Source organism: Acinonyx jubatus, chromosome A1, assembly GCF_027475565.1.
Source record: "Acinonyx jubatus isolate Ajub_Pintada_27869175 chromosome A1, VMU_Ajub_asm_v1.0, whole genome shotgun sequence".
NCBI lineage: Eukaryota > Metazoa > Chordata > Mammalia > Carnivora > Felidae > Acinonyx > Acinonyx jubatus.
Genome location: NC_069380.1, coordinates 200,980,729 through 201,005,025, shown reverse-complemented (window position 1 = coordinate 201,005,025; position 24,297 = coordinate 200,980,729). Strand labels below are relative to the sequence as shown.

The following is a 24,297-nucleotide window of genomic DNA, read 5'->3' as shown; positions in this document are numbered from 1 at the left end:
TGTGTTTTATTCTAATCAGCAAAAGAGAGAAATGCATGTTATAAGGTTTTCTTTTGGCTCATAGTGAATGTATAAAAGATGTAGTAAAGGATATAAAGCAGGTTTTTTTATTTTTCTCTCCTTTTTATTCCATATTTTAAATAACGAATGGCATTTGAGTTGCAAATTTTTTCTACATGTTGATAGACTTGAAAATACTGGGATATACTCTTGAGTTAAATAACTTTTCTTGTTATTATGATAGAGGCTGGTATTGAGTAGAAGAATTACCTTTTGACTTAGTGAAAACTTTCGTTCATCTGTTATTATTCTGTAAAGTTTACAGAATTACAGTGATCCTGGCTACATTCAGGGTCCTTCTCTTGGCTTTAGAACAAAGCAAAACAAATATAATCTTTTCATTATAAAAGATGCATAAAAGAAAAACAATCTTGAGATGTCACTGATTTGAACAAATTAGATGAAGGCTAATTAGAATTAGTGAAAAATATAAGATTAAAAGATCTATGTTTTAAAAAGAGATACATGATTAGGTCAGTGGTCTCACTGATATAACTAAGAACCGTTTTGGGTTTTGCACCTGTCCAGCACTCTGCCCTTTCCTTGGTACACTGTTCTTCATTACTTCCAGTTGTGGGCAGAAGCTGCACCTTGCAGCTCTGTGGTCATGTGCTTGACACTTGGCCAGTCCCCATGCCAGACTGTTTGCTCTAGAGGTTGTGATGCTCTCCACACCTGGCCAGTAACAGTCACACCTAGTATATTTGCACTTGGAGATCTTGAGAAAAAGAGATTTGCGGTTTCAGAGTTGGAAGGATGGAAATCGGTGGCAAGCAGTAAGTAGCCCAGCAAAAAAAGCCAGTCTGAGGTAAGAGGAAATGAGTGCCTGTGAGGAGGCAGAACTTAGTTGCCTCATATCCCAGTTCCAGTGGAACTCAGACTTGTCCTTTTCTTTCCAGTACGCTTCCAAAATACTCCTCTTTTTTCCTTACTGCTTTAAGTTGGAAAAGTTCTGTCAAGTGAAATAGACAAGAATTCTTATTCAACATGGTATTTGTTTGCATGTAAATGGGTTACTTCTAATGCACGAGGTATTGTAAGTATTTCATGGTTTCCTACAGTTAACTTTTTTAAGCAAAGTTTGGAACAGCTAATGCCTTCACTGATAAGGAAAGGGTAAATTTTATTTTTGCTGAATAATCATAAATCCTGAATGAACAATGTCCAAATTATTGGCACTGTGCAGTATTCATGCTGGCCAATTTAGATAGTGTCCATAACTTTTCTTGGGTCCCGGACACCCCTTGCATAATTATATGCTTTTCTGTCTCTACTTCTCAAATCAAATTCATTGGCCTATTCTCTCCCCTTGAAATCAGATTTTGCAGCCTCCTGGCTTTCCTCCAAAAGTCTTTCATTGTTTCACAAGCCATCCTTGTTTTCAATTCATCCTTCTTTATCCACTGTGTAAATTAGGTGGACCTGAATACTTAGGAAAAATCCAAAGCATTTGGTTGTTATTAGAGTAAGGATAGCTGACTCACACATGTAAAACATTAAAGAAAACTTACAAATGTTTGAGTGATGTTTTTCTTTTGTTGTTGTTTGGGACTGTGGGGCATTTAACCACATCCTGCCATGCATAGAACACTAGAGCCTCTCTTTCTATTCCCAGGTATAGTTAGGTATAGGCTAATAAAACAAACAAGGACAATATTTCTGTTTTCTTTTCCCAGCATTTTTATTGATTTACTTAAATGTAACATACTATACACTGTTCAGCCTTTTGGGAGGTAGGAGGAGGAAGGGATTCTATATCTTTATGAGGAGTCTTCTCCGAACCAACACTCAGATGGGGACATACATTTGTGGCTGACACACTTTGACATCATGGCCGGGGGCCACACTTCCCACAGAGGCTGAGCTCCCCAAATCATGATGATTTCTTTTTAACATATAATATTCCAGACTGGAACTGCTTTTTCTTCAGTAGCACAATCCAGCTGCAGAGGGGACCAGAATTCTGTCTCAATTATCAAGCAAAGATGCCATTTTTAAATGCAGGAGAATCTCCTTACTCCTTACCATACTGTTTCTGTTCTTATCTGTGTGTGTGTGTGTGTGTGTGTGTGTGTGTGTGTGTGTGTTGGGGGGGAGGTGAGGGATATGTTTTCTATTTTTGGCTTCTGCAAGCTTTGATACATTTTGCTAGAAGCTGTTTTAGTGTTTCGAGTGCAATAACGATGCCTGTTTACACATAGTCTCCTTGGTAATCTAAATGGCTATGTGAAATACGAATCCAGTTTGTGCCCTGTTTGCTGTTAGTGTAGTCATCTAATACTGTATTTGTCTTACCAAACGTTTAATTTTGGTTTTGGGTGGTCCGTGTTCATGTGTCAGGTGCAATTATTATTTAAAATAAAAGAACAAAGATAATCTAGTTCTGATAGCAATACATTACATTACAACTCTCAGACTCAGTTACCAATTATATTTTAACATACAGATTCCAACCACAAAAATTAAACATTTTTAGAATCTGATTTGTCAAGAAGCAAGTTGGAAGCCAAATGCTATGAAATGCAACTTTAGCCATAAGCCAAAACACGCTGCCTCAAATGCATATCTTTTGAAATTCCACCTTTTTTAAGGAATGGAAAAAATAAAGACCTGTAATGGAATAACTTCATGGGAAAATGTCTTAATAAAACTAATTCTTAAGTAACAGATTAACTGGACGTGCTGGTTAAGTATCGACACGATGAAGTTATAAGAGAGGATCACAAAACACCAGCCTTTCTAGAGGTTCAACTTTAGTAAAAAGACATTTAGTGAGTCTTTCCCTTGTACCAAAATACTGTGTCTGAACAATAAAAATAAACAGACCTTTTCAAAACAAGAAATATGAAGATAAAACCGCAGCATCAATATAATCTTATAGTTATGATTTAAAGTATTTAAAACAAATAGTATTTTTCTACACTTTTCTTTTAAAATCACTACAGACACTGCAAATAAGGCTTATGTGTTTATTTAGTGGAATACAATGTGACGATGACTGGTATATTCCTATGTATTGTTTTCTATGCCTGCTCTAACAAAATGAATTTTGATATGGTTACATTATGGAATCTTCCAAAGCTCTTTAAATTTACAGAAAATAAGTTTTATTTGGTTTTGTAATGACTAGGCCATACAGCTGGAACAGGTTTCCGTATGTGATTAGACATATACCAGGATATATTTGCTCAGTTTAAGCCCCTGGAAGGGTTGCACTTCAAATTTCTTGATAATTCCTTTGGGGGGGAGATGTGCTATGTGGGACTTACAAAGGGTTCTTATATATGCAGACAGCCTCTTCATCACTTACTACTGTGAGCCATGGCAAAAAATCATTAGCAAATAATGAGGCTAGGCTACTAAAATTTACTTCACAATTTTCCTTCTTTTTGTATTGGAGACCCATTGATATACTGAGAGAAAAGAATTTGGCGTTCTGGTCTATTTTTTATGAAAGGAAGCCTTAGGAGTGATAGCTCTTTCTAAATGATGGCAGATATGTCTCATCAAGCCATGCCCCAGCACTGTCATATTTACTGTTGATTCTTCTTGTTGCAGAAGTGATATTAAGTTAACTGATATTACACGGGGCTCTCACCCTCCTTCCCTAGCTCCTCTCCTAGTCTTAAGTGTTTGCCAAGTTTTAAAAACACTTTGTCATGAACATGCATGGGGTGTGCTGAAGAAAAAGAAAAGGTAAATCAGAGGGCAGCTGCTGTGGATACTCTTTAAAACCCCAAAAGATATTTAACATCCTATTAAATAAATAACTTAGAAAGAAATAGAAAGGGATGAAGGCAGAATGCACAAGCATACCATACTATTTGTTTTGTTAGAACAGTTTTACGCTAACATGTTTACATTTTTAAATCTTATCCAATTCTTCCTTGATGCCACGCCCAAAGCTCCTTTGGTTGTGCATATGATATGACCCAAGTGCTTTCCAGTAAATGCTTGCATGTCCTACTGCTCATTGAATCACTAGGCTTGAATGAGCAATGAAAGTTTTTGATACGAGTTCGTATTCCATAAATAGCTTTCCCGAAGATCATTCAACAGATTGTTCCATGTCCTTTAAGTTCTATCTCAGAGGTTCAAAAACAAGAACATAAACAAAAACGTAACCAAAAACCCAGCCACAGTGTTGTTCACTTAGGAATAACTTCCATCCCATTTAATCTGCCTATTATCTCGATTATAAGGCATGACACAGAACTAATTAAAAGAACATCATATGTCAGCAGTGAGTACAAAACCTTCAAAGACTTCCTTTCTTGCAAGCAGGCAGACATCTGCAATGTGTCTTTGCCTTTTGAGCTACTGTCTTCATGAAGAATACCGACTAGTCCTGGCGAAAGGGCCTTTAGTTCTGCTGTGTCCACAAACATTCCTTCCTCTATGAGTGGACCACCATTGGAAGAAAATGAGCTGAGGTGTTTTTCCTTCGTGTTTTCTGTCCTCTCCTGGGAGCTCCTTTTCCATTCAGTGCCACGTACATTTGCCTCCCATTGTGCTGCCAGTTAAAGGATGCATACGTATTGTATCCGTTTTCCTCTATCCTCTCCTTCAGCTTACAGTCATTGTTAAATTCTTTCTGCAAGTGAAAAATAGAATCTTTTATTTCTGTGATGATGATACTTCATTCCATTTGACACAAACCATCCGGAGAACTCCAGTTCAAGAGCTTTCTTTGCTGTTACCATTTGTACCTAAGTTGTGCACTTAAGGCACATTATCAACAACAGAAGAGTAAAACCCAACCACAAAGCAGATTCTGTGTTTGAAGGCTCATGATTCATTTTAATTGACCATCATAAACATATTAGGGTCCCTTTAAAAAGCTAGTGTGTTTTGAATATGACATGGTTTAAGTGCCTAGAATGATTGTCGAGAGCAAAGATTCTACTGGTGGTATTTGTGAAGAGCCAATGACAAACAATAGTGTTACAATCCTGTTTTCAGAGTAAGGACCATGGGGTCTCATCGGAAAAATAGAATTACAGAAAAACCTGTGTTTCTCAAGTTTGCAGACTTTGCCTGTAAATCCATAATAAATACATCCATGTTGGTAAGAAAACAGATCTTATAGGAAAATCATAATAGTTCTAGATAATCAAGAGGCCAGGGAGGGGTGGAGGGATGCCTTCCTTTCTTAAAAATACTAGATTTCTCCATAACCTGGAATTTTAACAGATTTTACTCTGAGCTCTAGGAATGATTGAAAATTAGGACATGAAATGCCTTGCTTTGTGAATTACCATATCAAAGAAATTACAAACATGGTGACTGATCACTGTGTATATTGTATGAACCTGAGACTTTGACCCTCAGAAATTCCACTCAGTTGTCACAGTCCTTTGGCTTTGTTACAGGTGACCATGTGTTTTTAAGGGGTCTTTGGGACAAGAATTGATTTTCCTTCATTCCATAGATCCAGTGTCTCACTCTGGAGTTACTGATGTAGAGGAGGTACCTCACTAATCTCAAAACTCTGGCTTTGGAAATGTCCCTCTTCCCTTACACCCACACTAAAGCAGGTAAGAAGCTAAAGAATTGGAGCTTTTGCTCTTCTGGTTCTACCTTTTCCAATCCAAGCCAAGGGTATTATAGGCATCTTTCGTTGGCCTCTACCGGGCAGTTCAAACAGTTTTTCTCACCTCGGGATTAAAAAAAAAAAGTTACTAAATTCTCAACTCCTGAACGTGTGTATGTTTAAATATTCAGGTTTCTGTGAACTAGATCCTAATTTTGAACATTATCAGAACCATCACAAACAGGTATATATTATGTTCATGTTTCTAGTTTAAGCTTTGTTTCCTGGAATTTATTTATCCAATGTGCTTCTCTTCTATAACGTAGTATTGAAGTGTAAGATTCAAATGGTTCATTTGGTTGAAAGTAAGAGGAAAATCGGTAAATTGTTTAAGGTAAATATTTTCATGTGACAAAAATTCTGCATTAGAAAGGAATTTAAGTCCTTCCTATGTTTTTTTTTTCCCATTTATTCATCTTAGTTTGTCTAAAGCTATGTGGCTTTCAAAGCAGAGATGATTTTTTAACATAGTTATATTCATTCTAATAAAGGAGGCGCAGTTTAGAGACTGTGGGAGGACGGAGGTTTTTGGGATGACTTTATTTTTTATTTTTATTTTTTAAAATTTATTTATTCCTTTTGAGAGAGACAGAGACAGTGCAAGTCGGGGAGGGGCAGAGAGAGATGGAGAGACAGAGAATCCGAAGCAGGCTTCATGCCATCATCGCAGAGCCCAACGCGGGGCTCAAACCCATGAAGCCGCGAAATCATGATCTGAGCCGAAATCAAGAGTTGGGTGCACTTAGCTGACTGAACCACCCAGGTGCCCCGAGATGACTTCATATTCGCAACAGAACTGTATATAGAAAAGAGCAGTGGATGTGTAGTTATTTTGTCTCCCCAATATAAATTTATCGAGCAGTGTCTCTTAAAGTGAGGTATACCTGTGGCAGACTCCTAATCTCAAGTGTTTTTTGATATTTACACTTTAGCTCAAATATATCAGAATCTCTGGAGGAGGGACCTAGGAATCTATGTGTTTACAGCATTTAGGCGAATCATCAGTATTAAAGTTTAAAAAAAAAAGTCTAGGCTAGAGCAAGATCTCAAAAGTAGGGTGTTGGTAGTTTAGAGAAAGGTTCTAAACTTCCTCAGGATGCCTCATAAATTTCTTTGGTCCTTAAATCAGGCTGGATGAGAGCCTGTTTTATTTAAACACCATTTTCTAGTTAACCTAATTCTGTCAGTCATGTGGAAACCAAGAATACCATAGATGCATTATTCAGAGAAGGAATAATGTAAATATAAGAGAGACATACATTTCCCAAAAGGGAACAGAGGAAAATATTCAATACAGCATAGAATAAAGAGCTGGTTTAGTTAATCACGCTGAGTGTTGGCCTAATATTTTCAAGAAGGTTTCTGGCATCAATGGAGATCACCTGAAAAAAGATGACAGGTATTTATAAGCATTGCCACTGATATACAGAATTATATTAGGTATGTCCTCATGAATTTTGATGGCATACCCTTCAGTGCAAAATTCCTAGTCCACCCTGAGAGGGACATTCAGTTTGAGTAGATTTTTCATTTAATTTGAAGCCATCATATTTTACTCTTCCTGGTGGTAATGGAAAATTGCAAACCAAATGCACTGTGGTTAGAAAATGGACTTCTTTCTGAAATGGGCTGAAAGTGGAGAGTACAGCCTACGATGGGATGGGCTGCTAGGAGAGGTCGTTAGGTTTATGCATTTATGACTTTGTGCTCTGGATGGACTGCGTGCTGAGGGTATAGTGCAGGATAAGGCAGACCCCGCCTACTTGAAGTTTACAATAAATTGGGGGAAGATAGCAAACACTAAACACGGTAATGAGAGATTTTTCCGATGAATCCTATTGCAGATAAGTAAAAGGGGGTGCTATGCTAGAAAGTGGGCGTCTACTTTAGATACAGAGATGGGACAAGATAATTCACACATCTTAGAGTTCAAGAAGCATCATAGGCACAGTACATGAGCTGTGTTGGGACAGAAGAAAAAAGTGGGGAAATGAGAGAAGTAGTAAATATTTTGATGACACTGTTCATTTAAGACTTATCCATTTCTTGAGGTGCCTGGGTGGTTCAGTCGGTTAAGTGTCTGACTCTTGATTTCAGCTAGGTCATGATCTCACGGTTTGTGGGACTGAGCCCTGCATCAGGCTCTGCACTGGGAGTGGAATCTGCTTGAGATTCTCTCTCTCTCTCCCTCTTCCTTTTCCCGTCCTCTGCTTGTCTGCTTGTGCTCTCTCTCTCTCTTTCTCTCTCTCTCAAAAGGAAGGAAGGAAGGAAGGAAGGAAAGAAAAGAAAGAAAGAAAAGAAAAAGAATGCAAATTCCTAGACCTTACCACAGCTTTAGTGTATCAAAAAATCTAGAAATGTGATTTAATCTTCCTGGTGATTGTGATGCATACTGAAGTTTGGGACCTGCTGGCTGTATGCAGCCACTACCATCATCCTTATGCTAACCAACAAAATAAGGTTATTTACACATTTTGAAGTGATAGTCCTTAATACTTGCTATGAAACACCAGAGATATATGTACTCAAAGCATTGGCTGGATTCCAGCTCCATCATTGAATTAATGATTGTCGCCCACATAAATAAAAATATGGAGTTGATTGAACGGCACACAAATGGTAAATTTCTTAATCTGTCTCCCCATCCCATATTTTAAAAGAATACAAAATACCAGCTCTAAAACACAGTATATGATTTCCTCCTTAATTTAAGATCTTTGTTTTCAATGATTCTTCTCCAAGTTGTCTGCAGCACCCGTGCCAATCTGACCAGATGCTTCCGTGAGAGTCTGACCCCTTAACAGTTCAGAGCATAGACTGACGAATGCCAGTAACAGCTTGTGTGGTAGAGTGATGGGTGAACAACAGAGGAAATTACAGAGTTGCAAGAGCCGCTTTGCCAGCCCTTGAAACTCTGGTGACCAGCCCACTGTGGCTCTATTTACTAGCAATAGAATGATAACAAAGCTCTTCAGTGTCTGAGGGAAACATTCCAAAACTCTGGTAATGATTTACTACAGCGGACTTGGAAAATTAAAGCAGAATACTTACTGAGCCATAGAGTTTCCCCTTCTTGTTCATGGCTAAATAATAGTTGCTGTTAATGGCTTTGACGGCAACAACTCCGATTTCCACTGAAGTTATCTCCAGGATACCTAAACCATACAATGGAAAAAACACACACACAAAAAACAACAATAGCTAAACTTAAAGAGTCGCATAAATTTAGGTGAAAGAAAGAAAATCAGAAGACCTACTGAGTTTTAATTTCTGATCGTTCTAAAATTAGTAGATTTGGGGGCGCCTGGGTGGCGCAGTCAGTTAAGCGTCCGACTTCAGCCAGGTCACGATCTCGCGGTCCGTGAGTTCGAGCCCCGCGTCAGGCTCCGGGCTGATGGCTCAGAGCCTGGAGCCTGTTTCCGATTCTGTGTCTCCCTCTCTCTCTGCCCCTCCCCCATTCATGCTCTGTCTCTCTCTGTCCCAAAAATAAATAAACATTGAAAAAAAATTTTTTTTAATTAGCAGATTTAAAAAACTGGGGAAAAAAAACCCCAAACCTCTTTCAATGTGCCTAAAAACTGAGGAGTTATATTGAAAAAATAGTAAGTCTTTAAAAGAATTCCCCTATTTTTATTCTGAGCATATAAGGAAAAATGTTGTTTTAATTAAAATACTTCCTTTGCTAACTCTACATTTTCAACCCCATAAATATTGAAACAACTCTATCGTAGCCTAGATTTCACAAAAAACTTATCGGAACACACATCTGTACTATGGTATTAAATTAAATCCATAGCATATGTCAATAATATGTCAGATTTACCTCAATCTGTAAAAACAGTGGTAAACTATTTCTCCATTGTAGGATACTCAGATAAACTAAATCTCTTGGCTACACTTAACTGATAAATTCAGTTTCGGAAAATGTGTTGACATTCTGAGATACAGAAAGACTGATCCCAACATCCACATTATCTGTAAAATGGCAAAATCACTACTCTGAGTTGGGAGAATATCCAGTATTCATCAGCATTTTTAAAGGCTTTTTCCCCCCTAAAAAGAATGGAACGGTGAAGGTTTTTGTAACTGATAGACAAGAGAACTTTTGTCCTCATACACATATTTTGGTTGGTGCATCTAAAGGTAATTTTCTCTGAAAAGTATGTAGGTAGCTAAAGGGAGAGCATTTGATATTTTACCCCAAATCTATTTTAGGTTAAGAAACCCTCAGGTGCTAAGACTACTTCTTATTCTACAACTCGGAAAAGCTTACTCAGGTGAATAGCAAAGGCTTCTGGATCCAGAGTGTCTGGGTTTGAATCTGGCTTTACATTTACTGGTGAATGACCACAGGAGAAGTCACTGAACTGCTTGTGTTTACATTTCATTTGTAAAATGGGCAACACGATAGTACCTCCTTCCTAGTCGTGTTGTGAGGAATAAATGAGCTGGTACGTATAAAATAATTAGAACTTGCCTACAGCTAGAGCTTTAGTGCCTCCTTAAATATTATTAAAGAAAATAAATTTCCTCTCACACTTAATAGATTTTGGAACTCCGCCTTCACCAAACTGTGTAAATCCTGGACAGAACATACCAATTCCCATTGGCTTAGCCCATAAAATCTGAAAGGTGATTATACGTTATCATTTATTACGTATCAACTGTCATAAGAAATGCCGTTCTAAATGTGCTCAACAAATTGGGTGTTTATACATATACCTTCCCGTAGGGAAAGAGTGGCTTGTTCTTAAGACATGAATACCTTCTTTCTTCCTCATCCGTCCTAGGTGGACCAGCCATGTGGAGACCAATAGAAATGTTTGAGTTCCCCCACTGCAAAGTTGACAAAACCAGAGAGCTAGACTACATGCCATGAATGAATCATTCTTTCCATGTATCTTGTAGGAAGCCTCTGACCTAACACAACACACTCCCCTCAATAATAGGGTGAAATAAATCTCAGTTGGCAAGCTCAAACCAAGGATAGGTTACAAAGGGTGAAGGAGACCGTATCTGTATTTTTAGTATCCTGTTTCCTTATGCAGCTAGTTGCCCTCAAGGTACAAACAAATACACTCACTTATTTGCATATTTTAAAATATTTTCTTATAGTTTATTTCTTTAATTCTCACAACAGTCCTCCAAGATGGGCATTGCTCTTAATTACAGATGAAAAAAACCAGAGGATATGAGATTATATAACTGATACAAGATGATGAGGTGACACAGGTCAGTAATGATGGCTCCAATACCTAAGCTTCTGGCTTTCAAACTATTTCTCTCCATCTCTGACTACTTGTCTCTCCATCGTATCTCCCCTCTCTTTCCCATTGTCTCAAGGGAATCCTGTTGGAAAACCATCTGACAAAATGACTCATCAAGATAATAGTCTTTAATAGGCATGCCACAGAGGAAAATGTCTAAGTATCAGGGAAGGGAATCTAATATACTTTATGTCACAAGCAGAAGATACAGAGTGAGGCAGGAGGTTGAATTCTGGGGCAAAATATTTAGGCCAGTATTTACTTTGCCTAAGAAACAAGTAAGCACTGTCAGTAAATTGCAAGGTGTTCCCTATATGTGCTTTTGTAACTGGAAATTGTTAGAATGAAAGATTGAAGCAAAGAGTAAAGCAGGATTTTTGAAGGTGAACAAGATGTAGTGGGGTTAATCTATAGTAACAGACTGAGTTGACAAAAGGAGAAACGTGAGACAAATGTTACCAAATCCTTGACCAATCACTTCTGAGCATGCACTGCACATGATATATCATATTTAGCTTGGAAACCCCTGGGTTTTTCTGCTGTGCACAAAATAGAATCTCGATAGTGAAAGAACCAATTCAGTCAATGAACCATTTTCCCCACTCTGTAACCAGTTAAGACTAGTGTGAAAAGGTTCACTATGCTTCAAAATACAAAGTGGGAAGAACTAGATGATTTAAGGGTCTTTCAAATTCTGAAAAAGAACTTTTATGGTATAACATATGCCAGCAAATTATAATCTGATAATTTTGTGGTAATGAACAATGACTGTCTTTACTATGAACATCTGTTAATACGGAAGTGACTTTCTGAGGGGCTCAAGTCTAGAGGACTTGTCCATTTTTCATAAAAAATCTCTCCAGTGTTCTATGTTCTTTGGTGAGAATGATCAAGTCTTCCAATAAAAAGTGTTTTTGCAGGGCGCCTGGGTGGCTCAGTCAGTTAAGCATCAGACTTTGGCTCAGGTCACGATCTCATGGTTCACGGGTCTGAGCCCTGCGTTGGGCTCTGTGCTGACAGCTCAGGGCCTGGATCCTTCTTCGGATTCTGTGTCTCCCTCTCTCTGTGCCCCTCCCCTGCTCATACTCTGTCTCTCTGTCTCTCTCTCAAAGATAAATAAACACTAAAAAGAAAAAAAAAGTATTTTTGCAAAGGAGAACCAGAATTTTGCTTTATGGTTGTTAGACTAATAACTTAGTGTATTTTGGTTCAAAATTCAATGCCAATTAAAGGATGACCTCCTAAGGGAAAGTAAGTGAAAGACATACAAATTGTTCTGTATTTCTTAACAACTTATATGAGCATACAATTATCTCAAAAGTTATAAAGTACTGTTTTGTTACTCAAAGAAACTAACACCTAAAAATTATATCATCAATGAAAGGGAACACAAATTATATTTCCCATTCATATAGGTCAGCTGTTTTTTTTTTAATTTAAAGACATATTCTTGTAGTGAAATTTGTTGTAACAACATCAGTTTTGATGTCTCTTAAAAGATGAATATCCCAAGTGGTTTTCTAAATCTGTTTAAGAGCTTCGGGACAGTTTAATTCAGACACATAGGAAGACCTATGAGGAGAAGGGCACTCTTGTAGGAAATGGGAACATAAAGTCAAATGAATCAATCAAAATCTAAAATCCCTCCTCCTCAATCAAAATCTGTACTCTACTGGGAGTAAAAGACAAACACACAGAGAATTACAATAAAACATATTAAGTGATAGTGAGAGCTAAGATGGAAGACAAAAGAGGCAAAAATAAACGTGGCTCATATTGGCTGTGGCTCCAAGGCAGACTTCCTCTTTGGAGATGAGACTTGAACTGAGTTTTGAAGGTTGCACAAGAGGCATTCAGGGGAAAGGTGGGAAGACATGAACAAAAGCATTCATTAAGGTGAAAACAGTATGGTGTTTTCCAGAAAAATCATAAGTTTGATTTACCAACTAGAGAACAAGGAGCAAGGCAGAAAGTCATAAGAAGTGAGATTAGGGAGTTAATAAGGCTCAAGGTATCAACAATGCTGTATTCTGGAAAATAGGAAGTATTTTATATAAAAATATATTACTTAAAAACCATATTAGAAAAAGCCGGTATTTGGCAAATTCAAATTCATGTAAGTAAATAATAGCAATCTGTAAAGTTTATTTTGAATTATACTTAAAATCCTACATGATGAAGTTTGATTATTGACATTACAAGTGATTGTGACATAAATCAGCTCCTGTTTATGAGCAGATTCTACCAAAGAATGGAACATCACCATAGTAATGGGGAGGATTTTGCAAACTGATGAAGTCCAAATGGAAATAACCTAGAAGTCACAATTTTCATGTAAATCATCTTTTCTTTTAACTTGCCAAGGCATGAGTTATGTTTTGATGAATCATTGGGTAGTTAATCTGAGGAGGGCCATTCACAAGTTTCTCTTCCAGTTTATGCTTTTCATCCTTCTCCAGAAGAGAAGCATCTGACTGATTTTCTCCCCGGCAATCAGGTTGGACCAAGAATACTTCTCTTTTGGGGCTATTAGAATAAACAAGCTATTGGCCATCATGGTAACTTTCTCCTTAAACATTTTTTTTAAAGTAAGAGGCAACTTTAAAAAGTAGGAGAAAGTAAAAGGCAAGTAAAACTTTAATAAAATTGGTACAGACAAGGGGAAAACTAGATATAAAAATAAATGCAAAATTCCATTATTCTCTCCTAAATAAAGAGAACGTGAATATATAAAGGAATCCTAGAGATTATTTGAGTAAATTAGTTTGGCTAATACCTATTAAGCAACACTGTGTAGGATTTATGTTATCTCTCACTATGGAGGAGGCAAAGACAAGACACAATCTTTACCATCAAGGAGTTTTAAACCTGGGTAGAATAAGGACACAAATAATTAAAGTAATTACAATACAAGGAGAATGTTTTAAGTGCCATATGAGAGAGAAAATACATTGTCATGATTTTAAATAATAAAATGTTGTCCTGAAGAAGATGGTTGATGTTTTGGGTGAATCTTTCAGGGATAGGATTTTAGTAGGTAAGAATTTGAAAAGTCGAGGAGAATAATCTGTGTGGAGAAAAGTGAATGAGTAAAGAAAGGCATGGGGGAGGGAGAGGGATTCAGTGTGTATTTGAGCTATGGTTGACTCTCTCCACCAATTGTACTTTGTGGGGACCACTCTCGATACAAGTATAGATTGTATTTTATTGAGTAGCAGTGGTGCTCTCCTGGGTGAAGAATGTACTTTTGAAAAACTTTGTTGTGAAACTTGGAAGCAGCTCCATAAATGTCAGAGCCTCACGAATCCAGAATCTGTCACATCTGTTATTTCGCTCCGAACATTTTACCTAAAATTATAATGTTTGATAGTTTTAGACAATGTACTGAAACATATTATAATTAGTATAGTGCAGGAAACAAATCCTAACTTCTCTAAACTAAATCTCTTTCTCATGATTGTTGTCAAGTGTCCCAAATAATATAATATAATATAATATAATATATCCTAATTATAATTTCTAATTATATACTAATATAAAAAGGCCTGTACTCCCGACTCTGACTTTCTGGAGTTGTTATCACATTTACCCTATACACCTCAGAGATTGTGTGGCCATACCCTAGAGTATGGGGCTAAATGGCTCCATCTGCGGTCTTGAGAATCACCTGTGAGTCGTATCTCCGTAGTGTATCTTTCTCAAAGAACCGTAGAAATCACAGTGATGTTCATTTTTTTTTTAAAAATTAGAACAGGGCATACATACATGGTTCATAATATGAGCTCAATATATTTTTATTGAATGAATCATAATGAATCAATGAGTGGGCAGTCCAGCAACTAGCTGAATAAAGGAAAACTCAGCATTCATTAAATACAGAATTTTTTTCTTTCGATAGTGTAGTAAAATTTGTAAATCCTTGAGATAAATTAATAACTATACATCCAAATAAAATGAAAATGAAAGTAAAAGGAAATGTCAAAATGTGTATACTTCAAAGGAAAAGTCAGTGGATTGCAAAATATAAATATTTGTTATTTATAGGCAATTATTACAAATCTGAAACTCCTTTAAACTTTCTTAATATATGTATGGCTCTTCAACTAGTCATTATTAAAATTGTGAGAAAAGGGGTGTCAGACATGGATCAGAAAGGCTATCTAGAGCATGGGGTCTCAAGGCAGCTTTCTTGGTTAAGAAAAGCACTGGTTGGGGTAAGTTGAATTGGAAGAGAGTAATAGTATAAAAATCAAGAACTAATACAGAGTGACTGTCTTGTATCATATACTTTTAATATTCATATCTCAGTCTCACAAAACGTATCAGCTAAGCATTATTTTCTGTACATGTTGAAATTGGGCCTTGGAGAAATTCAATCAATTGGTGAACACACACTCACCTGGGGTAGGGTGGGTTCAATGTTTGGATCCAAGGCCCATTCTCTTTCCACTAAATCAGGTTTTGTTGAATAAAGTTAAAAATAGCAAAATAAAAAAGGCAGTAATAAAGACTGTTTTATCTGTTTTGAATACTTTTCTCCATATTCTAGCAGACACTTGATTTTTAGATTTCAAAAGGTATTTTAGAGACGCATACCGATTAGTTAACACAAAGAGATTAATTTTTATATAGATTAATTTTCTAGGTAATTAAAGTTTTATAGCTTTTTAGACTTTATTAAAACATAATTTGGCACCTTCATCTTCAAGTTCATTCACTCTTTTGTTCATATATGGAGATTACTAATCAAAATTTAATGTTTTTCTTGATGACATTGTCTCTAATGACTTCCTCTGCTGTGAAAGTAGGATGCTCTAAGGAGCTTATGAGTACCTCCATTAAAATAAGCTGATAAATTAATATGAGGTCTGGTTAGAATTGAGTCAAAATTATGAGCAGGTTTTGATGGTGTTTTTTTCTGAGTACAGGATATGAGGTTTTGTGTAGAAATCCTAGAATCTCTTTTTGATACATTCTTTCTTACATTCCAGAGAGTGAAGTTCTATACAAATGTGCAAAATTCTGGGGAAACATGATAATATTTAGGCTTATATTTAGAACAAATTGTTAGTTTTATCTTTTATATTTATGATAAAACGAATATAATTTTCTTATGTTATAAAAATTGTGATAATTTGACAACAATCTAATGGGGTATAATTTTGCTTCATAATTACCAACGTTGCAAAAATTATACAGCAATTATTATTTCAGCTGGTAGTTCATTTACACTCTTTAATTTCTTGAAAACATGATTCCACTCATGGTTTTTGACAGTGAAATGCTACTTTACATCTAGGAAGTCCAATAGATTCTAGGCTCATAAGATTATGTCCAGAAAAAATACCTAGCAGTTTTCAAAGCTAATTAGTTTCCATTGTAATAATTAAAAATATTTCAAATAATGTTTTCATTTCTCTTTAATGTGAAAGTTAAATTAATTGAAACCTCAACACATTATGTAACTGCTGCTCTCACAGAGCACAAAGGATCTTCCCTGAACACTTTGCAAAGAGACTTGACCACACTTAAGCCTGCCTTCCGCCTGCAATAGGCTCTGTCCCTAAAGGTGACCTCAGGTCCTATGCTGAGTCTTTACTTAAGAAAACACAATTCTATCCAGCTTCAAATCATACATTGTCCAAACCTACCTTCCCAGACTATTTTCAGTGATTCTCTACTTATTCCCTTCTATAATTTTTCACTTCCATGTAGACTCTTCTCTTTTTTCTCACCTCCTCCAGTCTCATAATCCTTTGTTCTCCCTTAGAAACCTCATTCATCTTTGGCTTAGTTGGAGTTGAGCTCAGTTAATATTGTAATCTCCCTCCCTTACTACAGTAGTCTGAATAAAATCTGTTTTATCACCTTTAACAGCATTTGATGCTGTTTGTTTGCTTCAATTACATGAGCTCAAAAAGTTTCACAGAAATTATGAGTAGAAAACTGTTACCAAATTCATGGGTAGCATATGCCCTGCAAAATAGTCTATGAGTGGTGAATGCAAAAAGGAAGAAGAGAATATGTTTTTGAAGACTGGGAAAGGAGAGCACATAGCTGAGGGGTATGGCTCTTAGCTTAAGTAGCCCTGTTTGGAATTGCATATTCACTTGATTCAACAATATCAAAAAGTGCATCTAGACTCTAGCTTAACTGTCTTGAAAGAATGTCAAAATGTTTCTAATGCTGTAAATTGAGAGTAACTGGACAGCAACATTTGTGATACTACTTTTATTTTTTGTATTGCCTACTTATATTCCCATTTCATTTCTCTCCACCCTGCCTTCCACCATCTGTCTGTCTGTCTCTCAATCATGCACACACACACACACACACACACACACACACAATGAGGCAGCCAGCAATTTCAGACACACATACACACAAAATTTTAAAGGGAACATCAAAGTCATATTTTATGTGACGAAATTAATGGAAGAAGTGTAAATGAGAGGGAAATGGCTCTAAAAGAGCAGAAGAACTTGGCTTAGCATCTCAGCTTTGTTACTTAGCCATCAAAATGACTTTTAATAAGTGATTTATAATTCCTGAGTCTTGGTTTCCTCATTTGCAAATTGGAACTAATTGCATACAGTTCATAGGATTGCATGGAATCTGGAGAAGTGGGTATTGAATAGGTATTTACTATCTGCTGAAGCTGGCTCATTTTTTTTATATCAGCTGTTCTCAAACTTAAGCATGCATCAGAATTATCTGGAAGGTTTGTTTAAACACAGATTGCTGGGCTCTTTAGTTTACTAGATCTGGGGAGGCGCCAGAGAATTTGAATTTCTAGCCATTTCCTAGGGAATGGCTGAATCTGTTGGTGCAAGGACCACACACTGTTCTATACACTACAATTCAGAAATGGAGCAGGTTTTTGACATAAAAAAAGCATCCACAGAAACAGAGAAACAGAACCACAAACAGGAATAGACACACATAATGTTAGCAGCCTAACATCAATGAAAAAATTTTAAAGAATGTGGAAAGAAGTACTAGGTTTTTCTTTTGTGTATTTTTAAAATGTTTATTTATTTATTTTGAGAGAGAGAGAGAGAGAGAGAGAGAGAGAAAGAGAGGGAGGGAGAGAGAATCTTAAGCAGGCTCCACCCTCAGCGTGGAGCCAGATGCAGGGCTTGATCCCGCGACCCTGGAATCATGTCCTGAGCCAGAATCCAGAGGCTGAGACTCAGCCAACTAAGCCACCCAGGCACCCCTCTTTTGTGTATTTTTGATAGGTGTGGGACTCAACATCTGCATGACTATAGCCATGTGGACTTGGTATTTGTGTACAAATCTACCTTATCGTTGTCTATAGGTAATTTTTTTTAGAGATTTGCAAGAAGATTATCATAATCATCATTTTCTTACCCTGAATAAGAGTGTGGAAATGTTGGTTGAAACTTAAGTGCCTTCAGTTACTCCTTTAAGTATTTTACATGCATTCTCATAGGGCTACTTGTGTCCCATTCTAAAAATTAAGGGACCATGTGACCCCTTTATTGTTATGCTTATGGCCAAGAAATTGCTACAAATCAGTAGAGAGTCACTTGATCTGTTATCCTCCACCCAGAGTTAAAGGCATATACTTGCTCTGGAATGATCTCCCCACTTTTAAAAAGAGGACACCAGAGTGGGCTAATCATTAGCCTAGTTCTGGGCCACCCTGTGCTATTTTAGACTCCAGATGCCCTTTCAGCGTAATGCAACCGAAATGATTTAGTTTCTCTATCATCCACAGTTCTTTGAGATACCGTGACATGAATTTAGAACCGCAGACATAAACAGGACCCGCATTAGCAGAAAATTCTCTATATAAGAGGATACATATTTTTCTTAATTTGTTAAAGACCAGAATGACCTTTTGACATTTTTAACTGGTGCTTCAAGGACAAATGTAGTCATTAGTTTGGCCTTATTGATGAACACAGTGGCACATTCTAAATCATTTCTCAATTTAAGGCTATATTCAATTGAACAGTATTATAGTTTAGCCATTGTCATTGACCTACCGTTAAAAGTACCAGAAACTAACAACACAATTTTAGGGACAATACTCCCGATTGTAAATTAATTGTTAAAGTGTGTTAAAGAATAATTTTCTGCTGCATTTTTAACTGCAAATTAAATGTGACTCTGGAGTGTTCCCGATTGATCATCAGTCAACAAATACTTGCAGGTGGTCATTTAAGGTCTCTTCATGGCACTGTGCTAGATCAATAGATTTAATAATACAACAAGTTTTCTTTTTTATTTCCCTCTCCAAAGATTGCTTTTTGTCCATTTAACCTTATTGAATTATGTCAGGAAATAATTATTTATCAGCATTTTAGGCAAGTGTTATTTCACACTCATCTTAGTGCAAGTGTTAGTCAACTTGTCTGAATAAAACATGCTGAAAATTTAGTATTTAAGACTAGAAGGTAGGTTACAACTACTATGTACCTGAGTTCTTACACATAAAATATTTCTGGGATCCGGATTATAGAAGAAAAGAGATGAAGAGAAAACCAAAACTGAAAAGTTGATACAGGAGAAACACTGCAAGAAACAGAATGAATGCACTGACTTGACCTAAATCATGCTAACTGCAAATGTTTCACTTTACTCAAAATTTTATCCAAAATTGTGAAAACCTTTAAAATTTGGGGGAAAAATTATATGCAGAGAAAAGTTGTCTTAACTTCTTTGTAGGATACATTAGTTACGCTGGATGAAATGCCACAATATTATATTTTGAAGAAATGTTTCCATTTATGTTTATTTATCAAAATCTGAAAACATCCCCCCCAGAAGACTCAATTAATATTATTTAATTCATATAATCAATTGTAAGAAGGAATTTGAATTCAGTTGCTCAATTCAGACTAGTGTATATAGTATTGTCAAATAATGATTAAATTCACCTGAAATATGATAATTTATAATAATTTATGATGATTAAAATTTCAGTGTATAGATATGGGATAGGGAAAACAGAAGCTAAAAACTTGAAAATAATTTGTCAAACTGCTATTGAAATGGCAAAATACATTTCTAGGCAAAGTGGTTGGCTTTTGAGCAAGTCAGGTTAGTAAATTAATTGAAATATCTATAAAAATCAAGTAGCATTCAATAGTTTCATACTATTTGATTTCTGTTGCAAATGTTTCATCCTCTCCTACTAATTCTAGATCGCCAAAAGAAAACTCTGATTATAATATAATTTAATTTAGTACAAACATTGAAATATTTCAGTGGAGATTATTCTTGGGTAAGATTCAAAGTAAACCCTGTTTGTTTTCGTATAAGAATCTTTACAAATGATGTCCAAAGAGATGTCAAATCTAGTGTCATAATTTAATTTTAGGAGGAGCTATATTTAAAGTCTCCTTATTTTACCAAAACAGACCCAGAAATCCAGGACCATAATACAGTATACATTTTTGGTCAGTGTTATTAAATAGATATATGAATAGAAACATGCACGACTGTCTTATACAAACAAACTGGTTAAAATACAATCATAAAAATTAAAAAAAAAACTAAGCAAATAAATAAATAAAAATAGACATGCTCTGAGAAAGCTCAAAAAGCTTGATTAAACTATGGCAGACCATAGAAATGGGGCTGAGGAATAAAACTCTATTAAGCAGTTTTTATTTATGGACAGGTTACAGCTACTCTGTAGCTGAACTTAATTCTTGATGCACTGATAAAAGAACTAGGCCAATTTTCTTATCAAGGAGAAATGGTTCAGTATGCTTATTGCAACTTCTTTCAAAAGTCTGATCGTGGATCATTTGGCAGAAGTGAGAACTACGGTGAAGAACAAGGAGAATGAATTTGGTTGGAGGTAGAGTCTCAATTTTCCCTTAGTTTATTGAAAGCATGACTCTTTTGTTTGTTGTATGGGCCACATCTGTACTACCAACACCTTGCCCATAGCAGATGCCCAATATAGAATCATGGAACAAATTAATTTATCTGAATAAATTAATGTGCAAAGTACCTGTTTCAACTTCGGCCTACTTACTTTCCTCTGGAAAGAGGAAAAGAGAGAAAGCTATTGGCAGATATCCCTTCTTAATTTGGGGTGCCAAGCAACCCTGGGTACTTGGGTAAAATCAGAAGCCAGTTCATTTTCACCTTCTGTGGCAGATAGGAATGTAGAGGAGCACAACATTGTCCCCCTCCACTGGCCCAATTTTTCTTCTACTGGGTCTCTGACCCAGAGACTGATCCCTCACATTAATCTTGGGTATATATATTCAACTCAAAGTTATGAGTCGTTACCTCGAGGGACTGATTACCTTATGTAATCCTATGAAAACATTAAAAAATACTGGATGTTTACTGTGTGTGAAAGCCACCTACCGAGCATGAAAAGAGCCACCGTAGCTCGCATGGTATTGGAAGAGAAAGAATAAAATGAAGTCCCAAACCTAAGTACAGAATTATTCTGCTCAATCTTTTCCTCCTAAATTCTACTCGCTTCTTCCACAACAAAAGTCAAAGACCACTTTATTCCTTCTCCTTACATAGGTGTGCAGTCATAAGAACCTATTTGAAAAGCTTTAAAAAAGTCCCCTAACTTTGAAGTCTAGTATCTCAGTCCACACCACTCCAGTGGACTCAGTCCACACCAAAGGCCTGTCCTTTGCCTCAGAAACTTGGTCAAGAATGTTAAGGTAATGAAGTCTGCTGCCAGTGTCCAAATACAAACAATTACTTGTTGACTCTGAAACCCCAATGGGTGTTTTCACCTTGAGTGCTTAACAACTTTCTGACGTGGTGGGAGATCCTATCTTTATTCCTGTAGCCTACAAACAGCCTTCTCATCCCTCTTTGCTTTCTCAGTCAACACTTTAAGTCCGGAGAGGATGACAGAGTCTTTTCTTTATGTTGAGACTTAAAAGCTCCTAGAAGAGCACAGCCATTTCACGCCCTTCCCCATTCATCATCATCAACTCCTCTTTTTACTGTTTTTCTAACCTGCCATTCAACAAAAACAGCCGCTAATAATTATGTTTGTGGTACTAGACTATGTGATCTAATTGCACAGACTTGTGGCACATGTCTTGTCCAGTTACACAAACTTGATTTCCAAAAACAGAGCTTCTGAGACATTTTCTTAGCTGTCTGCCCACTCACAAACTTCAAGGGATATGAACACCATCCTGTGAAATGCCTGTACCTGACCATTGTTTCCATTTTTTTTCCCTTTCAACTTCATTCAGCCTTCCAAAAATACTGGCATCCCTAGAGAGTGAGGAGTGTACTACCTACTGGAATCTGATTGTTTTCTTTTTTTCAGTTGCCCTTGCTCGCTAATTACTGTGTAAGGTAATCGTGTTGGAAAGTCAGAGGTATTTTTGACTTTTAAATTGAAGCAAAGTATTGACACACTAAGTCTTTAAGTAAACAGAATGTTTTGACCAATTTATTAGAGGCAGAAAAACATATAGTTATTTTCTTTGCAAGATACTTTCTCAGATTCTTCATACTTCCCTTAGTTCTTACCATAGCCTGACAGTCTTACCTATGTTCATAAATACTTTTAAAAAGATTAAGGAGAAAACTATATAAGGAAAATTATCTCATGTAGATCCCTATCCAGAATAACTTGTTGATGTATGATATATTTGAAGAGTTGATATTACAAATGAAGATTTTGCTCTTACTTTTAGCAAACAGGTACATTTCATTGATTTTTTTTTTTTTGACTTCACCAAATCTAGTTTTTATGATGTCTGTTGAAGCAGATCTTGTCCTAATAGTTTGGCATATTTTGATAGTAGGCTTTTAACCTGACACCACTCTCTTCTTCATCAACACCTCCAACGTCAACCAGCACCCATATTGACATGATAACTTAAGTGAAAAATACCACGGAATGAGCATATACTCAATATCAAAAACATCTGTTTTGACATCGATGGCTCAGACCTTCTAAGTAGTCCTGGCAAAATTACCTTCTAGGCTCCAACAGAAAACAGCTGTTGTAGGTGGCAAACTCTTGTCAGGCCTTCAGAATGGCTAACTGGCAAGATCTTGTTCCAATTCATCTTTAGCCTCTGCTGAATCTGGACAAACAACTGTGAATTTGTGCCAAATTCCTCTTCCTGAAATAGGCAGCCTGGCTTCCCATGGAGACATAGAGTTTTTAGAGCCTTAGTGTCCCCAGGGTATCTGCTAGTACAAAGCTGGTCTAGGATAAGCCACATTAATAGCAGTTTCCTCTTGTCATTCTTAAGCTGTCCTTTTATATTTATGAGCTCATCCGTATGAATTAAATGTTTTGCATATATTTTTGCTACTTCAATAGCTGATACGTACTCAAAAACTGCAAGTTCTTTAATCCTTCAGTGAATAGCTTTTCAACATTTCCAAAAGTATTTGATTTTCAAAAGAAAGTTGACTAAAAAGGCATTATAAACAAGGTGCAAGGAGACAGTTGTAGTTGATAACTGCTCTTTCTCAACATATGGCTTATGTTACAACTGAACAGGTCCTCAGCTTTTATCTGTGGGAGCTGTGAGGGTGACTGCTTATAAAGTCTCATTGTCTAATTAATCCTTACTTAAAACTCACCTAAGTAAGTCTAACATGGATAGGAAGTTGGTTTCTGTTAGCTGTTCCACCTTTCACCCTACCACACATCTGGGAAATATTCAGTTTAAGATCAGACCCAAGCCTTTTGGCATTAACCACCTCTAAACATTAAGATATCACCAGCAATTTGCCTCTGCTTCAGAAAATTAAAAGCATATTTGAGATATAAACATGAATATGCCACTAATGTTACTGGCAATAATTGAGAGCTGTTCTTTTTATTATAGTGGGGAAAAAAAAGAAAGAATATTCTCAGATGAAATACATAGCGTAACTCCAAATGGTAATATTCTCCTAAATAACTGCATATATATTTTTATATAAATGCTAAAAATAAAGTTTATTAAATGCTACTGTTTTTTTTTATGGTCATACTGTTTTTATAGTAGGGGAAACACCCTATAAAAGTAGTTAGCAATTTAAATTGTTTACAGGTTAGGGATTGTTTATTTGTTCAATTGATTAGATATTGTCATTTTTTTGCTAAACTGTTGCCTATTCAGTTTAAAATAGAAACAACTACTTGGATCTTTTATTCAGACTGATTGAATCATAGCAGTTATATTTCACATTCATATTCTGATAATTAAAAATGATCTTGTGGGGCGCCTGGGTGACTCAGTCGGTTAAGTGTCTGACTGTTGGTTTCTGCTCAGGTCATGATCTCTTGGTTCATGAGTTCGAGGCTTACATCAGGCTCTGTGCTGACAATGCAGAGCCTGCTTGGGATTCTCTCTCTCCCTCTCTCTCTCTGCCACTCCGTGTTCACTTGTTCTCTCT

The 24,297-nt window shown here is 36.4% G+C and overlaps 1 protein-coding gene across 1 annotated transcript in view; it reads right to left on the bottom strand.

Moving 5' to 3' along the window:
* Nucleotides 1–208: 208 nt before the first annotated feature.
* Nucleotides 209–24,297, bottom strand: part of FGF10 (fibroblast growth factor 10) — an 83,315-nt gene continuing 59,226 nt past the window's right edge. Inside the window, exons 2-3 of the mRNA XM_015063308.3 lie at nucleotides 8,705–8,808; nucleotides 209–4,654 (exon numbers count right to left, since the gene is read on the bottom strand). Coding sequence (XP_014918794.2) covers nucleotides 4,457–4,654; nucleotides 8,705–8,808 — 302 coding nt within the window. The 3' untranslated portion in view covers nucleotides 209–4,456. The remainder of the gene's footprint in view (nucleotides 4,655–8,704; nucleotides 8,809–24,297) is intronic.